We start from the raw sequence: 17,589 nt of genomic DNA on the forward strand, positions 1-17,589 counted from the left end.
ATGCTGAAACAACTTCCAATTCCCAGTGCCACTATTGAGTGTGAAATTTTATATTTCAAGCAATATTGGTATTATTTCATATGTATAATATTTTTTCAAAAATAAATTATTTTATTTATTACCAATTTGACTCCGATCTATCCCCAAAAGACTCCTTCTTGATACCATTACACGTTCATTTTTTGTCTTATTTATTCATTTATTGAACGAATTTTTTTCGAATTGTATCAAAAATTGCAAATACCAAGCGATCATTTAAATTTATAATTAGAGTAGGCAGTTTTTTCTTTGTAATTGATAAACTAGTGCAAACTGAAAAAAAAATATATTCTAATTAAATATTACCATTCGAAATTTTATTATTTGACTCTTCAGGTTAATTAATTCTGTAGTTACGCCACCATTTATTTTCTGATTGTTTAATTTTAAACAATCACAATATAAAAACACTATTTTAACTACTTGAACTACTTGAACTGACCGAAAACTGTTCTAAAAACCATGTGTTACGATAGTAGTAAGTGTTAAAAATCGGTAGTTATAATAAAAAACAAACAAAAAAATAAAAAAAATTATTTGTATAATTAATTGCAGTTTTGATTTAAAAATATGATAGTCGCTAATATGAATAATATTTTAAAATTTATGACAGCAAAACCTATGACTTTTCCTGTACTTTTGATGAATAAAGAAAGTTGTTAAACTAATCTAGTTTGATATTAAATATTTCAAGGTTCCTTCCTACAACGATTTGACAAGTTACAACAGTAGATATTATGAGTCAAAGTACTTAATTATTTTTTTATTTTATTAGCGAACTAAACAAAGATCAAAACTCAAAATGAAAGAAAAAAAATTTTATAAAACACCCATCACCTTTTCATTGTTATAGCTGTAGCTGTAGTTTCAGCAGGTATCCTTGTCCCTAGTGCGAGATACTCTTCCTTTATCAGTCCTTTGGCCTATGCCGCCGCCCCCGTTGCGGTTGCTGCTCCTATTGCTGTTGCTCCTTCCATTCAGCCTGGGTTTGTTTATCAATGATTAATTATTAAAGTGAGTTACATAAATCAATGTTGTCTTCACAGATATGTGGCTGCCACTCGTGGATCCGTGCACAGGGCTCCTCTTCCACAAGGGCCTTTGGCTTTTAGCCACCACATTAATACCGCCCCAGCTCTCGGAACTCTTTACCTTGCTAACCACGTTTTAATTTAATATCATGTTATGAATCTAATTAATTAAAAATTTATGTTATAAGCATTTTAATGATTTTTAGATTGCTTTAAGTATGTGTTTATACCGAGTGACTGAAAAAAAAAACAACAGAAAACTGTTTTCTCAGCGAAAACAACGCTTTTCTTAGTGGAAACTTGGGTTAATTGCGTTGACATTTTAAAATAAGTTATGCAACTGAATTTTATTAGCGTCATAATTCCAAAGAGAAAATTTATGAAGTGATTTAAAAAGCGGCGTTTTGGTGATTATTAGACTTCCTGTATACCTAAAAGTCCAATCGATACACCCACAATTATGTGGTGGGTTTGTGTTCCGAGAAAATTGCTCCACGTTTCACTACCCCAAGAAGTTAATTAAATTTATCCACAAAAACTTCATTTTGACTTATAAACTTTTTATTAGAAAAACTATTTTACAACGGACCGTTTACTCACATAGTTTGTTTTTCATATTTTTTAAAATGAATTTTTTATTCTTCCAAAAAAGAAAAATCATGCAAAATTTTATTCTTGATTTTCTTTACTTGCACGCAGATATCCTTCGTAAACCGTTCATTAACTGGCAGCTAGTTGCAAAACTGAGGTATGTTTACACGTCCAATAATTTCCGCAATTATTGCATTAAAATGGGTAATATTAAATTATAACGCTTCCTGGGTCGTCTTCATCTTAATGCTAATTGTAAAGACAACAGTGTGAAAACGTTATTTTGATGTAAAACAAAATTAAATTTAAGTATTCATTGTCGCAAGTTGAATAAACTGTTCGTGATATGGATCGGTACGTCTTGTTACAGCTAAAATGGTTTATTTATTACAAGTATAAATTTAATAAAACAAAAAGGTACCGTCAATTTTGTCATAATGAACAGCTTTAAACCATTCCCTTCTATGTTCCTTGTTTGCGGGACCCCAGTCTATAGTTGGTTTTAAAGCATTTTGAATTCGCTACAAACGTATTTTTAAAACAATTTTATGGCAAATCTACAAAGACCTTACAGCAATTAAATCACCTTCTTCTAGATATAACAGTCTGTAGCCCATATAAAGAGGAATGCATATAATTGAGACACCGCAGGAACACCAACCTAATGTAATAGACCAGTCCGGGAAAGCAATACCTCTGTATGTAACTCTTGTGTTAAATGCTATGGTGGTTACAAAAATAAACTAAAAAGACATTATTCTATTCTTAAATATTAATAAAAAATCGTGCAGGGCTTGAAACTCTCGACGTAAAATGTACTTTAAAAACAAATTTCAAATATAATAATAAAAGATTCAATTAATTTTGTTTTATATGCACAACTAATTTTAATTAAAAGTATGTGTGTGTAAAAAAAACAATAACTTCAAAACAAAACAACACAAAAATATTAGCTACATACCGAAAGAATTAAAGGAGTAATGATTTTCCATGAAATAATCCACCACCAGTGAATTTTCCTTTGTATCATAAATTCTAAATCTTTAACAAACTGTTGTATACCATATGTCCATCCAACAATAAACACTTCTAATAAACAAATTAAAATCACCGAAATTGATGCAGCATACCAGTCAAATAACTGTAAAAGGTACATTCCTCCCTACGACAAAATACATAAAATTGTACCAACCATAAATCATAAATTAAAAGCATCATATAGAGTTGCTAACGAAATATTTAGTACTAATTACCATTGATAATTCAAAAATATGACACTATACCTTACACTTTGTTTTATTAATGGAAAATTAATGTTTACTAAATAATTTTCTACAAAGTTCAAAGTTTTTGTTCATTCACTCTACGTAGACTTCATAGAGAGGGATAGGTAATGGATTCCGCCGCTCTTTTCATCCCTTATAATGTTGGAATACAAAAAATTATGACCCTTTTTTATTAATTATAATGTTAGTCCAAATTAGGATTAAGTAACAACTAGTAAATTAAATTATTTTTGGATGATCCTTTTAAGTTAACACCTCACTTCGACCAAATTATTTTCATATCATCATTGTCAAGTATTTCTTTTTACAAAAATTACGTGTGAATATACAGGACAGCTTTAAAAACTCACATTAGTGACAAACAGAAACGACAGAAACATCATAACCAAACAGGAGACCAAAGTTACCATCATCTTGTGTTTCCTTAATGCAGGAAACTCGTCAATGACGCTAGAAATGATCGCTTCTATTTGAACGAACTGCAAAAGTCAGTGGTAGGTGTTGATTGCAAACAGATAAATCCTACTTACGCAGCTGTCCAGACCTAGGAAGAAAAGCATAAGAAAAAACAAAATCGCCCAAATGTGAGGCCAAGGCAACATCGTGATTGCTTCCGGATATGTGACGAAAGCAAGTCCGGGGCCGCCTGTTGCGACTGTTGATATCGGCAAACCGGTCTCATGAGACATGAAACCGATAACGGAAAACACAACGAACCCAGCAAAAATACTAGTTCCACAGTTCAAAATTGGCACAAGAATTGAATCTCTGAAATTCATTAATGAAGTTTAGATATTTATATACTATTTATTTAGAAAAAACTGCTCTCTGGTAAGTTATTTTAACATTTAACATTTAATTCCTGGCAAATTTTTATTCGTGATTAATTCGATGATTGTAATGAACGTAATTCGAATAATTTCAGTGCGTTTAGTTCGGAATTAAAATTTTAATCCACTTTATGTAAAACGCCTCATTTATTTAGTCTAACACAAGCCTGAAAATTTTGAATTGAAATTTTTAGAATTTCTATGCATATTTCATAATTATGTTATTACTTATTAAGCAAGTTTACATAAAAGTTTTCGTTAGTTCAAAACAGTTTAGTTCGATGTCTTACGCAAATGTAATCTAATCTTCGCACTTATTTTTTTTTAAATCCAATTTTTTCTCTCATGACTAATTTTACAACTGTGGGCGATATTTCAGTTAATTTTTGAATGTGTAACATTTGCGAACAAGTATTATTTGTTTCTCCAATCATAAATGAGAAAAATATTGATAACCGGAAAATCGTAATTGAGATAATTATGTAAAACATGAATTCAGGACTAAAAACATTTGGTCCTCGGGCAACAACTTACAGCTGATTATTGTTCCTAAAGTTGTTGTAACTTGCCATGTTAACAATTCCGCCCCAGCCTGGACCCAAAGAGAAAAAGATTTGACAAGCAGCATCAGCCCACACCTAAAATTTCAACATGAGCTTATTAAATTACCTTCCACATAAAAACCAGACCTTTAAATTTGTAAGTTGATGCCACTGTGGATAGATGTAAAAAAATACTCCGTCCCAAGCGCCAGGTAATGTTAACCCTCTTATTAGAAGAATGAATAAGACGAAAAAAGGAAACGTTGCTGTGAAATATACAACTTTGCCAACAGTTTTCACACCCTTTATTATGCAAAGGTAAGTTATGATCCAAGCTATTACAGTGCACAAAAGAAGTGGCCAAACGATACTTCCTTGTTCCTCAATGCTATCCGATATTTGCAAAATGTGGTAGCTAGAAATATTCGTGTATTGGAAAATTATTTGAAACGTGTCAACCAACTGGAAAAACTCGTCGGCTGGAGTCTTCATCCTATTTTCAAATGTTTCATTTTGGTGCGAAAGGAAAGTTTCGTTCGCGTGACTTTTCACAGCGCTACGACCACCTAACTAAAATTAACTTAACATTTTTGAATGACAAAATAATATATCTAGCACAATTCCAGCTTTACTAGAGTAATTTAAAAAAATATTATTCCAAAAAAGTTTTAAGTGCAATTATTTCTGAAAAAAAATAAAGCCTACATTAGAATTTACGATACCTTAACGCAGTGTTCAGTGTTCCACGAATTGTCACAGTTGGTCCAAGGCAATTTTGATTGAAAACAATTTGCCAGAAAGAACAGAGGGTATGCAATAATAACGTTATAATAAGAGGTGCAAATAGCATTCACAATTACAATGGCAAAGCCAACCCCTAAAAAATTGAACACACCATTTTAATTAAAAATAATACACATTTCAGGACCTTTAAATAATGGAGCAATTTTAAATAAAGTGATACATCCAGTGCTTGCAAATTGTCCTAGAGAGGTTTCCAGAAAAAAAAGCGGAATACCGCAAAGAAACAGCATTAACAAATAAGGAACGAGAAAAGCACCTACAAATATTACTTACATAAATATTTGGATTTTACACATTTTCTCACCTCCTCCATTCCTGTAACACAAGTATGGAAATCGCCACACGTTTCCTATACCTATGGCGTAGCCCATGCAAGATAGTAAAAATTCGGATTTGCTAGCCCAGGTTCCACGATTTTCATCGTGTGTAAAAAATTTGTCGTTGGACATTTAAGTAGTTTACTTTGCTAACTCCTGGCGACTTACTACAGTTATAAGAGATCTCCCTAACTTGAAGCAATTATTTTATCAAAACTGTAATTGACGGTCATAGCATTAAATCTGCGGCTGGTCTGTTTTATGATCGTCCTATTTTAAATAAGTAGGTAGTAGAATTTTTATTAAGTAATTTGAAAGTGAAGTGACAACATAGTGTAACTACATTTTTAACTTCACAAAAAAATTTAAGTGACTTTGGTACCATTGTTGTTGTACTCTGGACGAAAAAAAAATTATAAAAAAAAATTATATGTGGACTTTATATTACAATTGTCATACAAAAATATAAGATCATTTGCTATAGTTTATTTTTTTCCTTTTTTCCTCTTTTTGGTTTTCTTAACATCGCTGCCACTTCTTGTTTCTCGTAGCGTTTCACCTAATCTGGCTAACCCAAAACTAACCTCACAAGTCAAAAACTTTTCAGCTTTTGATTTTTTCGAAGATTTCGATTTTTTACTTTTCTTGGATTTTTTACTTTTTTTGGATTTTTTTGATTTCGTCGATTTACTTGATTTCCCAGATTTTGCCGATTTCTTATCTTTACCCTTCTTTTTATCACTTTTCTGTTTTTTTCTTTTCGCTTCTTCTTCTTTGATCTGTTTCAGTCTTTTTTCTTCTTCAGCTTTTTTTCTCAAATTCTACGATCCGCTATTAATAATAATAGTCTTCGAAATTGCAATCCTACCTCTCGGTAACTGTTTAACTCCACTGCATTACGCCCGAAAGAGGGTTCTTCGGACCAAAAAAAGTGAATATTATTTTTCCAACTAGCCGTAAATAAGTTACAGTCAAAATTAGCTATAGTCACTCGCTTCAAGATTGTTTCTTTCGGTTCTATTGATTGTTTTTCTTCTTTAATTTTTTCTTTGCTTTTACTTTTTGTGCTACTAGACTTGTCAGATTTTTTTTTACCTTTTTTACTTTTACTGGATTTTTCAGATTTTTTACTACTTGTTTTACTTTTCTTGTCCTTTTTGGACCCTTTCTTCTTCTTTTTCTTCTTTTCTGGCGGTTTGTACTAAAATTATTGGGTTAGTAATTACTGCCAGACAAGAATTATAAACTTACCTGCAAATAAATTACTGAGACGTTAACACAACTTCGAAAAGTATCTCTATAGGTAAGTAAGTTATTTTCAGGTGATTGCAGCACAAGTGGCGTAAATTTCAAATTATTTCCCCACGCTTTCCTTTGAGACTGAAATGCGTTATTTATCTTTTTCGGGTTATATTCATTTGGTCGTTCGTAAGGAGATTTCCCACCTTTCTTGGAACCTTTTTTTGTACTTTTCCCAGATTTACTTTTCTTGTCTTTATGTCCCTTTTTTCCTTTTTTTCTTTCTTTAGATTTATTGCGTACTAGATCTTTTTCACTTTCTTTATCTAAATCTTCTTTAATATTTAATTGAAACAAAGGCATTTTAAACTCAATATGAATTGTTTGCTTAACTTTTTTCTAAAAATTAGGACTGAAGAATACTATGATGAAATAACAAAAAAGTTTTACATCAGCTTTTGGTAATTTTGGTGGTTTAGGTAAACCAGTCAATTTTGGACAGTGTAAAATAAATTCAGAAACATGAGCTCTTTCTAAGAAATTCTCCGTCAATATTTGGTCAGTGCGGCTTATTTCAATTCCATCCAAAAATATTAAATATGGAAAGCTGTCCAATACCATATCCTTGTAGCCCATTACCATCTATAAGTGTACTAATAATAATTATGATATTAATACGTAATAATTTAAATTTAATATACAAGTACAACCGTGCTACCTATTAATTTTATCTTAAGATTCATGCTACAGTTTTCTTTTGCTTAAAGTCAATTAAATTTACCGAACATGGATTTCCCTGTAGAAGCAACCCTTCCAAATTTTGAAGCGGTTTCAGTTCGTGTAATACATCCACCAAACGGTAGATGTCACACTCCGATAAATCTAAAGATTTCAAATTGTTAAAGCGTCGACAAGCAGCCAACAGATGTAGGTGACTGTCTAAAAATAAACTAATTTTATTAAAAGCACAGTTTTTTTAATTAAAACAAATCGGAAAACAAAAATAATTATTATTCATTTCTGTTTATTATTTTTTCTTATTTTTTGATACTTTAGATTTGTTAAAATAGAGATTGGTTTCGTATTATACTTTTACAAGGTGAAATTAAATTCACTAAACATATTAAAAAGCGAAGGGGTACCTGAAGGAAAGTTTGCCTCTCTTGCAAAAACAAATAACATTAACTAACATATTACATTAAAAATGATGCGGAGATATTTGTATTTTTTGTAAAATTAGAGTGGAATTCACTGTCTCCAAAAAAAAAAAATCAATTCATTTTAAAAATGCGATCGCTTTTTCTCTGAAGTCATTAACCGCTTTTTAAGAAACCAGAGTTTATAAAAATATTAGCCGAATAATAATTATTATTACTAAAATGAAACTGTAATATTCCGGTAGATACACTAGAAGCAAAAAACGTTTCTCTTGCACATGCGAGTTCTTAGGAAATGTCACCTTAATATCAAACTCTGTCCACTTAAATTAAAACAGCTGCATCGCACTACGATGTATTATTATTATTTTAGTACCAATCGTCGGAAAATTGCATGGTTTTCGTCAATAGAAAAGCGTAAAAGTTTTACGCGAGGTAATTTTTCCCTCCGGTATACATCCATTCCCTGGCGGGCCTTAATAATGTAACCGTCCAGTCCGACTCGACTTGATGGTTTCAGGAAAATGAACTTCTCAATTTTTATGTAGTGTGTTAAATATTTCAGTTTGGACAGCAATGGCTATATGCCATTTTTCAATGTCTACAATGATCATGCACGTCTGCTGTCTGAAATCGAAATTGTTTAATTTATTATTTAAGCCGAACTTTGAAAATGGCTTTAAGAGGAAATGACAAACGCATTACACATCTATTAAAAAAGACTAAAGGTTAGTCAGCTTACCACATTGTATTTTTTAAAGATCATTAAACAATAAAATTAGAAAAAATAAAAAGTCAAAGGTGCCATAATTTAGCCTGGTACCTTTCTAGCTGTTCTTCTACTAAAGGTGTTAATAATATTAATAACCGGGTAACCAATTATACAAAATTTGAAACAAACATCTTGAGGATTAAATAGAGGTAAAAATGATAGTGTTAAACACAGTCATTTCCTTTTTGGGTTGTTGAAAGAAAAACGGAATGTTCAGTTGACACGAATGCCGCCGATGAATATTTTATGGGCGCGTGTTCTGGCCAGATAATGATAAGGCAGGTAAATAAATATAATGCAAGTACTTTGCAGGTGATTTTCTATGGGAAAAACACGGCTGCCCAAGATACTAATAGCTTCAATTCATCAATGAATATTTTATTTACTATCTGAAACCTATATTTTTCAAAGATTACGACATTCGAGTGCAGCACGGAAGTATTCCATTCGCGTGATACCACATAGCATCGCTCATTAGACGAGATTGTTGTTAAAACTGAAATATTCACACTTTTTTATTTAATTTATATTTAATTTTCTTGCGTTGCAATTTTAATTATCTATTAAAACCCCTGCATAGGAGAGATTAATATTTAATAAATCAATTGAAAACAATTAAAATTTTACGAGTGGTTGTTCGACAACAAAAACCCGTCAGGATTATTAATTAAACTTCGGACATATGAACGGATAAGAAGACAGGACCGGCATTATCAGAGTACGGCAGGCGTTCAGTGTGCATGAGAACCAGGTGTGTCTCATGATTAACGCGATGTTACCACACGGTAATAAATCAGAAATCATTAGGTGACAAGCCAATTATACATCAGAGAGCTCCACGATGAGAACAAGTGACATTCGCGTATGATCTCAGTCGACTGGATCCCCATTTATCACAGCTAAGTCTCTCGCTTCAGAAGTCCCTTAATTATATGTCCTTGCTCAGTCCGTACTGATGGGGTGGTTTTACTATAATTATTAATTACTAGACTAGACTAGACTACAAATCGACACTAGATCTCATGTCATAAATATACCTATAGTAATAAAAATACCTATAGTATACTCACAGTAAGCACACAGACATACTCAGATATAAATTTTTTTTTAACGTTAAAACGTTTGATATAACGTTTATGTTAAGTAAATCCATCTAAATTCTTTTTACCATTTTTTAACGTTTAAAGTACGTCTTAGCTTAACGTTGTATTTACGTAAAAAACGTAAAAGAACTTTAACCTTATTAATGATCGTATTTTCTAACGTTTGTTTTAAACGTAAAATTAACGTTTCAAAAAAACTGAATTTGGTTTTTATGGCACTATTTAACTTTAATGTATCATTTTAGTTGAACATTATATTATTGTCGTTAGACAAAATATAAATAAACGTAACCAATTCATTGTATAGAAAACGCAGAGTATATAGTAGGTAACTAATATAGTAATGACTACTCTTGTATGTATTTTTGATGATCATTATAAAATATAAAAACTAATATTTTGAAAAGAAAAAAAAAGAAAAAAGCAGTTACAGCCTTCTTAATGTAATATTGACTTTCAGGAAAGTGCAGTGTTGGTAAATATTATACAATATCACAGTTGAAGTTATTTAAAAAATAACAGTTTTCAAATATTTATATTTCTTATAATTTTACGTTATATTCTTGCCTTACAAAATCGTTTAATAGTTACTAAAAAATAACCTTATTTTTTTACGTTACAAATAACGTGATTTCTCTGGACATTTTTGCATTGATTCAACGATAAATGTAACGTATTTTGCAACCTAATTAACGTTAATTTTATTACGTTATTTTTACGTTATTGTGCTTATTGTGAAAAAAAAATGCTTTCAAACATTTTATTAAAAAAAAAAAATTATAGTATGTATTTAATTTTAACACCGCTCCATGGATGATGATATTTCACTCAAAAAAAAACATTTTTTCACAATTTTTTAAAAAAAGATTTTAAGGAATGTACATTACTTTTGTTAAAACCAAGTTTGCTAATACATTAATGTAACCTTCCTTCTTCTAATAATATGCATTTTAACGATTTTACATCTTTTTTCTTAATTTTTAATTGCTTATTCCAGAAACGATAAACTTAAAAAAAAACTTGTAGCACCAAAATATGGACCTTTGGTTGTAACAGGTGCAATTTAAATTTTGTTTGAATTGATTAATAAATAAAAAAGTTACAAGGGGGGTGCCCTTTTCGGTGGGACACCCTGTATATCAAGAAATACTTTCTCAGTACTCAAAAAATTTTCATAAAAAGGCAGTATTTTTAGAAAATATTTTATTTAATGTCTTATACTTTAATACAAACAAAATAATACACCTAAAGTAGCAGCAATATTTCTTTAGGCTTTTACATTGAAATTGGGAAAATTTGGGAATAAACGTATAAGCACTAATATTTTGTATACCTACCGAGTTGCATACTTTATATTGACTGCACATTTTTTTCTCTTCAGTGACGTGATATGTACCCTATTTTTAGAGCGTACAAGTACAGAAGGCTGGAATTCAATTGAAAGCATACGAAGGATAATGCGGAGGATATCATTAATCAAGAGAAAACGTTGTCATTTGTGACAACAATAAACGGCCACTTCAAGTGTCATTCTTTGTGCAAATGTCAACTGAGAGCGATGTGTGCTTGGCTTAAATTTCGTATAATTTATATTACTTTTCAACAAATAATGAATGCATATTCAGACAGAACGAAATTAAATTTGGAAAAATTCGGCTCACTTGCGGCTTTTGTTAACATTGTTTCCTCTTATCTTCTTTTCCACCATGTGAATGTGATTTATGCACTTACCACAGTTTGTAAAAGCGAATATTCCCTGCAGGTCTAATAAGAGTTATAATAATTATGTAGTTAACTATCTACTATTAGCGCTATTAAAAGCAATACTTGTTTGTATTATTGATAGTACAAGTAAATTTCTACACACTGCTATGGCGAAACGTGAAGAGCAATTAAGGGTTGAAATACGAGAATTAAATTTTCGCAAAACAATTCTAGGTAAACTACCCGCCATTATTTTTGATGAGTTTTTTCTCATGTGAGGGTTTTCATTAGTCCGTTTACTTATTTTAAAACACACTGTCTCCCATTACTCCTAATTAGTTTTGTTCATCCGTCTGTTAAGAGTCTAATTTTACCGGTGCCACATGTTCCTTTTATAATTTTCATATAACATTTTGCCCGCTTTTAAAACATTCGCACAAATTAAACGCAAAACTTTTTAAAATTAATTTGCATATTTGCATATTTAACTAGACCCTTACATGTCTTTGACCCAGTTCTTCGTCGCTGTGATTGTGACCGAGACAATTTCACGAAAAACTATGCATAAAAAATGAATAAATAAAGCACATATTCAAACGACAATTTGATGCGCTCGCATTTCATCCCTTGGGTGTCGAAATTTTAATAAGTCCCAATTAAACTGGCTTTTAATATTTTATTCCGCTAATTTATTCTGCTGGCGCTGTTTCGATGTTCGAATTAGAGCAGCATCGGTCTAATCTGATATTTCGCCACATTAACAATGAACAATCCGACAGCAAGCCAAAAATACGATTTAATGAATATTTAAACCTTCACTGGCTGCATACCCAAAAAATTAAATCATTTAAATCACCAACCTCCGCTACATAGTTTCTAAATCGCTAATGTTCTTCCACATTCACCAAATTTTTATTAATCTGGCTCATTTTTACTTCGGTTTGAAAAATATAACTAAAGCAAAACATAGACTAAATCCTTTTACAAGTGATTACTGACGACAGAAAAGTCTTTATACTTTTAAATCACAGATATGGAATTAAAAGCCCTGTTAAAAGTCCATCGGACTTTGAACAGTTTGCGATGCTGAAATGAGCATCGGAAAGGAGGGAAATAATAACAGAGTTTTGATGTCGCATTGAAGTTGATCCGGCATTAGGTTAGATTAGTGTCATTGTGTCCGCTGCATTTTCAGTGAAAAGTGGTGAAACGGCACATTTCCGTCTGAAAATATAAGCCTGAGAGTGCGCCAAATAATTCGCGCAAAAATTCGTCTGATCTAATAAATAATAATTAAAAACTAAACGAGGTGTATTATATCAAATGTCACCTGGGTGTCGGAAATTTTTCACGAAACATTTGCACACATTTCATTTTACGCGAACGCGCTCTGCGGCTTTTGGACACAACCCGGTGGACCAACAAAGTCTGACAAAACGAGATAAAAGTTTATACAACCCCTTTACGAGGCCATAATAATTAATAATACGGACATGCGGGTCTGCATCCGCGACATTAAATCATAATATGTTTATATGACCGTTGTGTTAATAAGTGTTAGTCTGGCACCCGAACGGCCAATCCGACACCACAGCTAGAGATGGACTTGTGGGTGGACTGGATAATTAATGTGCACACCTGCCGGTACTTGACGATAAAATATTTCAATTTTTACGCCGGTGCCCAGACTAATGCATCCACAAGTGTTTTGGAACTCACTTTTACAAGATTTGGCAAAATTGACCCTAATTTAGTGATTTTGAATAATTCCAAATCAACTACAAGCAAATTTAAACTAATAAAATTGAATTATTTTGGGCATTTTTCTTTTGATGTAAGTGGAGCGCTCACTTTTAAATTTAATTTTTCTTACTAGATAGTTGTCCAATTTTTTGTCTTAATTTTCCTTACGAATAAGTTTCATCAGTTATGGATTGAAACTCAGGTGGGTGAAGGAATAACTAATAAAAACCACGTAAATATTTTATTATTTATTAAGTGCTTGTTATAAATGGGTAATTATCTGCGATTTTGGAGTTAAAAACTTAGGTGAAGCATTTTGCTGACTCTCGGTAATAAATAACGCCCGGAAAATATCCTACTGCTAATAGTGAAAAACTTTTGATGTTTTCCATTACAACGAATGACAGAGCACAGTTAATGTATGGTTAACTTTTACGGCCCGATGCGACCCTCAATATTGCCTCAGCAGTAACAGAACTATGATATTACGGATACGTGTAATGGCCAACGAGAGATGGCGTTTGCTAATTTGGCTAATTGAGAAATGATGAGTAATGACGGAGAAATATATCATTGGTATTTTGAAACGAAAACGCTGTTCGCTCATGACAATAAGACACCTAACATAGCCCTATAATTTTTGTGGCAAATAAAGGGAGGCTTTTTAAAACAGAATTTAATGTTGCGCTCTTTTTAGAGAACTAATTACTTACAGAATTTGCATTTATACGCACGTAGTGAGCGAATATTTAAAATAAACCTACAATAAATAGCAACACAGCTAAGTTCATTGCAATGAAGGACGGTGGAAAAACACTTACCATTTGTTAATTTGTTTCGCGCTAACCCCAAGTGTAACAAATGTTTGGGGGGCTTGTGCGTTAAATTATCTAATGATTCAATTTCGTTCACGTAAAGTTCCAGAAATTTTAAGCGTCTAGGGAGTACCGAACCGTCGATATCTTGAATCCAGTTACCGCAGATAACCAGTACCTGAAGATTTCGGAAGTTTCTTACGCCATCATCTACCATGTTTATCTAAAAATACACAAAATGCGTTGTGTGACTAAACCACAACATTATAAGTAACCAGAAATGTTACATTTGCAAATAAAATATTTATTTAAATTTACATTATTAAACCGATATTATTGGGAAGGAAGTTATTTACTTATTGAAAAAAATAACAATTAGATATTTTATGTTTGTGCGTTTGGACACCCGGAACAAATGATGTTTAGATATTAGTTAAAAAAAAGTTTGCTCCAACAATTTTTATTTTATTGTTAGTTTAAACCTTGGTTCTAATTTCAAATAATCTTTAAACGTTCAAATAATCTTTAAACGTAAATAATTTATTTTAATAGAAATTTGCAGACTACTAAAGCGTAAAAGGTAACAAATTCTGATTATTATCGAATCTGGAATAGTCAGCGGAATTAAATTGTGATAACGTGGCTTCAGGATAATCAAGTGAAATGATCCTGGCTCTAGTAATGACATAAGTACAGAATGATTTGTATTAAAATAAAATAATGTCTAGCTCCAAAATTTAACAAAAAATTAATATGTTTATGCTATGTTATGCTTTGAGCTTTTCCCAACTAAATAGCTAATTTATTTGTTTGTTGCTGGAGCTGGGTTCGGGTTTGTGACCCATATTCATCAGCACACTCGTCACGATTTTAAAATATATAAACAACACAATTAGTTTTGATTAATATTTGCTAATTAAATAAAATACTAGTTAAAATAACGCCGTATTTTATGTTTTCAACCAGATTGTTGTCATTTTTGAATTGGCCTACATAAAAGTTCAAACAATTTCTGAGACACAAGCCCATTCAAAACTCCAATTACTGGTAACTTTAAACAAATACTTTTTGCCTCTTAAAATAGTATTGATAATACGAGACAGTGCTTTTGCTCTTAAAAATAACTTTTTTCATAAATAATTAGACACTATAGCATTAGATACAAATATGTATTTGAAACAGATTTCGACAAATGATGTTTATTTATTTAATTTTACAAACGCGTTGATTATGAAAAACTTACATGATAATCATCCATTCGTAGGTGTGTCGCATGCTCGTAAAGAAAGTCACAGTCAATTTGCTTCGTTTCTGTGACAGTATTATTCAAGTATCTTATTACATGGTCGAATAAGTTATTATTGTAATCAAACAGGTTCTCTTGTCTCGAATTAAAATCCCTCATGACGCTCTCCATAATGCTCAGTTTATTTGTATTGAGAAATTCGTTTTGGCATTGATTTTCATTGAAATCATCCAGGTAAGTTCCGAATACTGATCGGCGCAATTTCACCTGCAGAGCGATCGTAAAAGGCACAGCAATTTCAGACAAAACCGTATTCCTCAGTGTAACTCTGTTGCGAAATAATTTTTCGTGCGGCGTCCAAACAACCAAATTATATTTTTCCTGCGGAATCGCTCTGATTTCCTCATTTTCAATTTCGGATATCATTTTGTTTCAGAAATGTCACAATACTGACTGGAGTATGCCAGGCAAACGTCAAAATGCGAAATTAAAACCGGGAAAAGCAATGAAAAAAATCATCCCGATGCACGATTTTTATTACAGTGGAGCTTAAATAGTGCCCTTATAAAAACTCCCTCCAATAAAAGGAAACGGTTCGATTCTGCTTTGAATTCAATCATTTGGTGTCTCCGCCTTCTCCGGAAGCTTGTTTCATTTGTTATCTTGGCGACATCTTCTGGCTTTAGAGTCGATTGTCGGGATCATATAACAAGAGATTTCGGCAGCTATTGGATCTAACTCGGTTTTCTTGCTGAACAAAGCGTTTAGTAATGACCACTGCTGAAAAGAATTGGGAAATTTTGTTTTTCAGGGTGGGCTTACAAGCCGATCTTCCATTGGCCAATGCTCCAACCGCATGTCTTCATTTTATCTTTTACCGATGATCCTTCACGGACTTTTTATGTCCCCTTAATTTAACAGTGTGATAGTGGACGAATTTGGACCAAGAGGGGTCATGACTCATCATCTCCATGAAATTGTAACTTATCTTCAACTTTCTATCGCGGCTGAAAGAGGGTGACTGCAGAGTGATAGACTGTCTCTATCAATTGTGGTTGCTGAAGACGTGAAGTGCTATCACTCGTTATTTTTATCCGATTTCATCGAAGTTATGCTAATCCCACCTCAAATGTGGCTCTACATGACCCCTCATTGATAGCAGTTAATGTATTCTTTACTACTCGGTCACAAAAACAGAAATTTTGTACTCTGTTAGCTTCACGAAAGATAAAAGAAAAATAGTTAAGCTAATGATAATTTTAAAGAAACATTCAGCTAATCCCGATAACAAGTCGTTTGCTCCCCCAAAGTCGGCTCAAATTCACACCCTGGAACTTTCAGACTAAATCTTTATAAAAAGCCACTTAAACAGATAAGATCGAGTGTCGAATGAATAAGCTCTCCTACTCTCTTATATTTGTCAGGACATATGTTTTGTTGACTTAAATCCTTGGAATAATTTCTTAAGTGGTGTAATCCTCTCAGCAGGGAGGCTTGATAGTTGGCGCCCAAAGTCTCAGAAAAACTTAATAAATGGCACGAGCATAAAAAATATGTGGAACATGTCTAGCTCTTTTTTTCAAAGCTGTATTCTTGCAGTTGCAATTGTTTTTTGTTTCTGAACACGATTAATTCTACTTTTACAGGTAGGAACGTTATTACCAATGAATGGGGTTCACTCAGTTTGTTTCAACATTTTGTCGTTGTTCTGTTTTTTTTTCAGGTCGATACAACCTTTCAGGGCCATCATCATAAAGTTTAATTGGCATTTTCATTAATTTTTCATTAAAAAGTAGCGTTTTGATTCAAAGCGATAATTGACTAAACCCAGGAAGTTTTTTAATTTAGTTTTTGACGTGTGCGCTTTTTAATTATAGACCGATCAGGGTTGAAATGCTACTTGAAATAAAACACTCACTTCTATCAGATTAGTGAGGTGGCATATGGACAACATTATTTTCCTGCGGAATCAAATACAGCAGTATTTTTTTCAAATCTCTTTATTTTTGAGTATTTTTTTAAAATAACTTACAAAAAGCCACGCCGCTGAAACTGGTTATTTTAAAAATTCATCCCCAAATATCGCCGTTCTGTTTGGGATCAAATTGTAATACCTGATGATGAAAGCACTTGTTTAAATAAATTTTGTACACGGATGGAATTAACTTATCTCCTCTGGTAGAATTATACGACACTCTGTGTAAAATAAATTTGATGAAATAAGCAATTTGTTTTCGTTTTCTCACTCCGCGAGTGGGCACCTTAACCGTGCGCCACTTGCAATATTGTTTTTATCAATCGAAACAAATCAGTTAATTTCTCCGGCACACGTTATAAACACTGCCGTTAGTTTTATTGAAATTTTCAATT

The 17,589-nt window shown here is 32.1% G+C and overlaps 2 protein-coding genes and 1 long non-coding RNA gene across 4 annotated transcripts; 1 reads left to right on the forward strand and 2 right to left on the reverse strand.

Annotated features, from left to right (window-relative positions):
* Nucleotides 1–1,613: 1,613 nt before the first annotated feature.
* On the reverse strand, nucleotides 1,614–5,714 carry LOC661149 (sodium- and chloride-dependent glycine transporter 2). 2 transcript variants are annotated; one of them, XM_015980115.2, is made up of 12 exons: nucleotides 5,428–5,698; nucleotides 5,248–5,379; nucleotides 5,042–5,196; nucleotides 4,783–4,889; nucleotides 4,467–4,734; nucleotides 4,312–4,415; nucleotides 3,478–3,715; nucleotides 3,298–3,426; nucleotides 2,623–2,823; nucleotides 2,234–2,404; nucleotides 2,083–2,182; nucleotides 1,614–2,031 (listed from the first exon to the last, which is right to left on the reverse strand). In XM_015980115.2, the coding sequence occupies exons 1-12, from the start codon at nucleotides 5,570–5,572 to the stop codon at nucleotides 1,967–1,969; spliced, it is 1,815 nt and encodes a 604-aa protein (XP_015835601.1). In that variant the 5' UTR covers nucleotides 5,573–5,698; the 3' UTR covers nucleotides 1,614–1,966. The 2 variants fall into 2 exon arrangements, 1 of the variants encoding a protein (XP_015835601.1); XR_010334286.1 differs by lacking the exon at nucleotides 1,614–2,031 and having other exon boundaries at nucleotides 2,234–2,382; nucleotides 5,428–5,714.
* Nucleotides 5,715–5,857: 143 nt separating this feature from the next.
* Nucleotides 5,858–15,675, reverse strand: LOC103312973 (leucine-rich repeat-containing protein 43). Its single transcript, XM_064356817.1, has 7 exons — nucleotides 15,217–15,675; nucleotides 13,980–14,196; nucleotides 7,461–7,618; nucleotides 7,130–7,321; nucleotides 6,692–7,078; nucleotides 6,309–6,641; nucleotides 5,858–6,261 (listed from the first exon to the last, which is right to left on the reverse strand). Exons 1-7 carry the CDS (start codon nucleotides 15,643–15,645, stop codon nucleotides 5,926–5,928), a joined length of 2,052 nt encoding a protein of 683 aa, XP_064212887.1. The 5' UTR covers nucleotides 15,646–15,675; the 3' UTR covers nucleotides 5,858–5,925.
* Nucleotides 15,331–15,818, forward strand: LOC135266324 (uncharacterized). The gene is made up of 2 exons (XR_010334287.1): nucleotides 15,331–15,453; nucleotides 15,656–15,818. It is a non-coding gene; the product is annotated as an uncharacterized LOC135266324 (long non-coding RNA).
* Nucleotides 15,819–17,589: the final 1,771 nt, after the last annotated feature.

Source organism: Tribolium castaneum, chromosome 5 (genome assembly GCF_031307605.1).
Source record: "Tribolium castaneum strain GA2 chromosome 5, icTriCast1.1, whole genome shotgun sequence".
Lineage (NCBI taxonomy): Eukaryota > Metazoa > Arthropoda > Insecta > Coleoptera > Tenebrionidae > Tribolium > Tribolium castaneum.